The sequence below is a fragment of the Ailuropoda melanoleuca genome, chromosome 16, assembly GCF_002007445.2.
Source record: "Ailuropoda melanoleuca isolate Jingjing chromosome 16, ASM200744v2, whole genome shotgun sequence".
NCBI classification, from domain to species: domain Eukaryota; kingdom Metazoa; phylum Chordata; class Mammalia; order Carnivora; family Ursidae; genus Ailuropoda; species Ailuropoda melanoleuca.
In genome coordinates, this window is record NC_048233.1 from 79958295 (window position 1) to 79963473 (window position 5179).

Sequence of the window (5179 nt, forward strand, 5' to 3'; positions counted from 1 at the left end):
GATGTGTCGTGAAAAAGGTTGCTCTGGCCGATGTCATAGAAGTTGTTGCCTATGTTCTCCTCTAGAATTTTGATGGATTCCTGTCTCACATCGAGGTCTTATCCATTTGGAGTTTATTTTTGTGTATGGTGTGAGAGAGTGGTCAAGTTTCATTCTTTTGCATGTAGCTGTCCAAGACCATCCGGTCTTCAGATGTCTGGAGCGACTCTGGACTTGAGGCCCAGCAACTGATAGCTTCTTATCTCATCTTTCTATCATTGACCAAAGTTCGGATCAGTATGTTCTTTGCCTTATGAAATAATATTCCAGAATATTTTCTAAGACATCCAATCTGTTGAACATGCGGGATCCAAGGCCTTACAGTGTGTTAAGATACGTGAAACCCTTTTTGAAGTGGTTCGTGCATCTTATCCTAGGGAGCCTTTTTTCTCAGTCCCATATGATATGGTGGAATTACTTTGGCAAGACAGTCACATGATGGAAATGGACATGGTGTGATGCAATGATGTGTTATGAGTTGTAAGAGGAGCCAGTGTTTGATGTGAGAGATAGGGGAAGGGAAGGGCAAAGTGGCCATTTCTGGGGTCACCCAAGGGCCTGATTCTGAGGTGGTCACACCTCGAGAGCCTGCCAGCGTTCACAGGTGGTAACACAGGCCCTTGTTAGCATTGGGAAGGTCTGGGATTCTGCTAGAAGTTAAACAGTTTGGAGAAGCCAAAGATCAAGTCTTAGAAGTAATGCAAAAAGCATCCCAGTTGGAGTCTGGGGTGCTCCAACATCCGAACATCCCTGTTTGAGTGTCGTCCCACTGCGTGACCTATGACCTCTACAACCTTCAGGTTCCTTAGGTGAATAACGGTCCACTGGCAGAAGTGCTCCTTTGAGAGTTAGAGAACTCAAGTTTCATTTTTCCTGTGTTCTCTTTAATCTGGAGAGCTCCGACCGGGTTTTCAAAAACAAGTGAATATTTGCTGGAAGAAAAGCATGCTGGACGCCAGGTTGTATTTTATTGCATCCCTGATGTTAAGATCCTGCCGGACGATATTTTACAAGATTTGTCTGTTAATCGCTGCAGTGTTGACAAGCCCATCCTTCTGGAAGTGTGGCATCGAGACCTGGTGGGCACTGAGGGCTCTGTGGGGCTCCTGCATCAGCAGGGGTCACGGTGCCCTGCAGGACAGCACCGAGGCAGCCCTGAGCACTCGTGCATCGGTGTCTTGTGATGCGGTTCTATCTGGGAACGAAGTGCTGCTGGAGATATTTTATCATGCACCCCTTGCATAATCAGGAACCTCAGACAGGTGCAGAAATGGTCTGTGGCCAATCATCGGGGGAACCCAGCAGAACACATGTCCAAGGGAAGCTCCTGCGTCTCCTAGCGGGCCATGCTTATTAGTCTCCCTCTCTCTCTTCTTTATTTTCGCTCTCTACATTTGTTCTCTGCTGTTCACTGCTCTTCTTTCCTTCTTCCCTTTCTCCTCTCTCCCATCCTTCCCCTCTGCTGCTCTCATTCCGGGGATTGCTGACAGGTCTGCCTGATAGGGTTTACTGGCCCTGCCCTCCGACTCGACTTCATGGGTTTTCCTGGCTCGTCTTGACTCTGGTCCGCGGCCTCCCGTCCCAGGTGGGCGGATGTGTTCTTCTCAGGGAGCAGGGCGTGTGGGTTTTCAGTGACTGCTCTGGATGCTAGTTTATCTGGCCATGCGAAGGGCACTACTCGGCAGCAGAAGACTTTTAGTCCTACTGTTGTCCCACAAACCCAGAAGGTGGGCGGCTTTCACCAGGGAGCCCTGCTAAGCTTTTATCTCAGCTGTGGACATGTTCTTCCTCTCCCAACAAAGGCTATTGTCTTTGTGATTCTAGATTGAGGAAACTCGGCAAAACATCGACAAGATCTCAGAGCACGTGGAAGAGGCAAAGAAACTCTACAGTATTATCCTGTCCGCGCCGATTCCAGAGCCAAGTGAGTGTTGACTTGGAGCTGAGTTGCGCAGCGATGGCCCTCGGCTTTGGGGCTGAGCCAGTTTTCCTCCCTCCTGTGGGCAGCAGGGGTTGTGCACACCACACCACACTGTGTACACGTCGGGTCCTCTCCCTTCTCCCTTCCCTGCCTCAGCTCACGCTCCCAGCGCAGCCAGCTCTCCTCTTCATGGTCCCGCGGACTCCATGTGGCCACGCTCTCCTCTCCTTCCCATCCCATCCCTCTCATGACTGGCAGTGATGCTGACTGCTTCTCACGTCCCTCGTTTCCGACCCTCGGCTGTCACTTTGCGTGTGCTATTCCCCCCTCCCCCATCCAAATCCTGCTAGATCAAGGCCATCTTTTTTCCATGAAGTGTTCCAGAATGGGTCACGTTCACTTCAATCCCTCCTATCCTAGGACTCCCATGTGTTGCCGCCACCTCGGCAAACCTTTTCACATTTTTAGAGTGGGGTTTTGGGCTGTATTTTCGGTTCCCTAAGGACAAGGAATGAGCCAGACACTATCATTTTGCTCTGAATTGTTCAGGGGCCCCCTAGTACCTGAAGGATAAAGCTGGCACGTTTCAGCGGAGCACATGGGAATTGTCTTGGACACGTGCCTGCCTACCCTTTCCTCCTGCCACCTTCCCCCATGTCCTCCACACTTCAGCCAGACTGAACTTTGGCTCTTCCCCAAATAATTCTTGTCTCCTCATGTCTTTTATGTATCGTCCCTTCTCCCAGAGAGTCCGCTCTTCATCTCCCTTTTCTGCCTGGTTAACACTCCCTCCTTCGTCAAGACGTGGTATTACTATCATATGTCTTTCCAAGCGATTCCAGATCCCTCCAGGCTGTTCTAGGGGCTCTTCATCACCAACCTGTGCACACCTTGAGCAGAACTCACACCTTACCGCACGATTTATTTGTCCCTTGTCCCCCAGTAGCCCCTGAACCCCTGAAGGCAGGATCTCTGTCTTCTCTCTGATGCCTTAGTGTCTTGCTCAGGTCCAAGCTTGTAGCAGGTGCTGAAGGATGGTTTCTGAATGAATAGTTGTGGCCAGTGCTTACTTTGCTCTATACATCCTAGAATAGCATTGTGCACATAGTAGGTATGTTATAAAGATTTGCCTGAATCTAGGTTGATGACCCTTGGTTGACATCCCTTTTCTCAGAAATCCCATGAAACTCTGTCCTACCTTTGAGCTGAAGCCATCATGGTAAACCAGATGACTTCCTCTGAAAGCAAGGTTCTCAGAATTTTGTGTGCCGGAGAATTACTTGGGAAAGCTTTACTTATTTATCTGTTTATTTTTAAAATTCAACTTAAAGTTAGTTAATATATAGTGTATTATTAGGTTCAGGGTAGAGTTTAGTGATTCTTCAGTTGCATATAACACCCAGTGCTCGTTCCATCAAGTGCCCTCCTTTACCTCCCCTCTAGCAACCCTGTTTGTTCCCTGGAGTTAAGAGTCTCTTATGGTTTGCCTCTTTTCTGTTTTTATCGTATTTTTCCTTCCCTTCACCAATGTTCTCTGTTTCTTAGATTCCACATATGAGTGAAATCATATGATATTTGTCTTTCTCTGACTTATTTTGCTTATCATAATATGCTCTAGATCCTTCCATGTTGTTGCAAATGACAAGATTTCATTCTTTTTGATGGCTGAGTAGTATTCCATTGTGTGTGTGTGTATACATACACACACATACATACACACCGCATCTTTATCCATGCACTCATCAGTGGACATCTGGCCTTTTTCCATATTTTGGCTATTGTGGACATTGCTGCAATAAACATTGGGAAACCTTGTTAAAAAGACAGGTTGTAGGGCTCAGCTGTAGGTCTGGGACAGGGTGCCTGGAAAATGAGCTGTCTGTGATTCTAAGGACAGATGTCTGGGGAGCACCTCAGGATAAATCCTGTCATGGACGTTGGGTACCTGAGAAAGCTCCCACTTCCTTTGTTGATTGGTGAGGCTCACAAAGCAGTTAGTCTCTAACCGATTCTGTTTGCCTTTGTTTACCCAGAAACCAAGGATGACCTAGAGCAGCTCACGACCGAGATCAAGAAAAGGGCCAACAACGTCCGGAACAGACTGAAGAGTAAGAAGGGAGCAAAGGGAACAATCCAGCCCCACCACCACCCATCTCACATCCGCAGGGCCCAGCTCTTCTGGACCAAAGCTCATCCAGATGATACAGTCGTCCCATCGTGGCTTGTGGTTTGGGCACTGCCCCGAATTTTGCCTGTCCTGGAGGCAGGACTGCAGTTGGAAGAGTGCAGAACCAAAGTGTGCTGCCTGCTGCCGAGTCGTTGTGTGACTCGGTGTTTTAACTCCGTCCCTTGACTTTTCTCTTACTGGGCCCGTTTCCCAGCCTTACGTCCGTGTGAACAGTAATGCCGGAGCAATCTAGATGCAGAACGTGTTATTATTCAGTCTGCAGACATTTCTTGGGGGGCCCATTACCCCTTCGGTTTAGACAGTTGTCCCATTAGGCCGAGGTCATAGACTGAGTTCCCCTGGGGCCCAGGAGGTCTCTTTGTTCCAGCTGCCTTTTTGCCTAGTTGGTTGGGAATGCAGGCTGTTGGTCAGAGAGTGGAGGCGGCACTTATCCTTTCGTCCCCCCAAACGATCACAATACCTTGTTCATGGAGAGGTGGAAGTGGTTTGGGGCTGCTTCCAACGGTAGCCGTGAGAACGTGCAGAGCACCGTGTGCGTTCTCATTCACGGCTCTCACGGGTGGTGGAGGGAGGTGCTGTCCGTGCTCCGTTCTACAGATGAGAGAACAGGAACACTAAAGTGACGTGGCCTTCCCAAAGCCACACAGCTAGCAAGTGACGGAGATTCTTGCTGTTAGCTGCTGTGCTAAGATACAGCCAGACAAGAGCCGGTACAGTAAAGGGTGTGCAACGCGAGGCCTGCGGCTCTCTTGTGAGCTGACGCGTTGAGATCGTAGATGGCTAGTGTCTCTCTGCATGAGCTGAGTGTGAGAGGGCGTGTGGGGAGCCTTGTACTGAGCTGTGCTGCTTGGAGGAGAGGAGTGGTAGTGTTGCTGGAATAACCTTGCTCTGCTCCGCAGGTATGGAGAGGCACATCGAGGAGGATGAGGTCCGGTCATCGGCAGACCTTCGGATTCGGAAATCCCAGGTAAGATTTGCCCTGGTCTAACTGTCGTTTTGTCCTGTCTTAATTTTTTTTTTTTTTGTTTTTT

At 49.1% G+C, this 5179-nt stretch overlaps 1 protein-coding gene across 2 annotated transcripts in view; it reads left to right on the forward strand.

Moving 5' to 3' along the window:
• Window positions 1-5179, forward strand: part of STX3 (syntaxin 3) — a 42923-nt gene that overhangs the window by 24635 nt on the left and 13109 nt on the right. For both annotated transcript variants that reach the window (XM_011237699.3, XM_011237700.3), the window contains exons 3-5: window positions 1864-1963; window positions 3994-4068; window positions 5048-5115. In XM_011237699.3, coding sequence (XP_011236001.1) covers window positions 1864-1963; window positions 3994-4068; window positions 5048-5115 — 243 coding nt within the window. The remainder of the gene's footprint in view (window positions 1-1863; window positions 1964-3993; window positions 4069-5047; window positions 5116-5179) is intronic.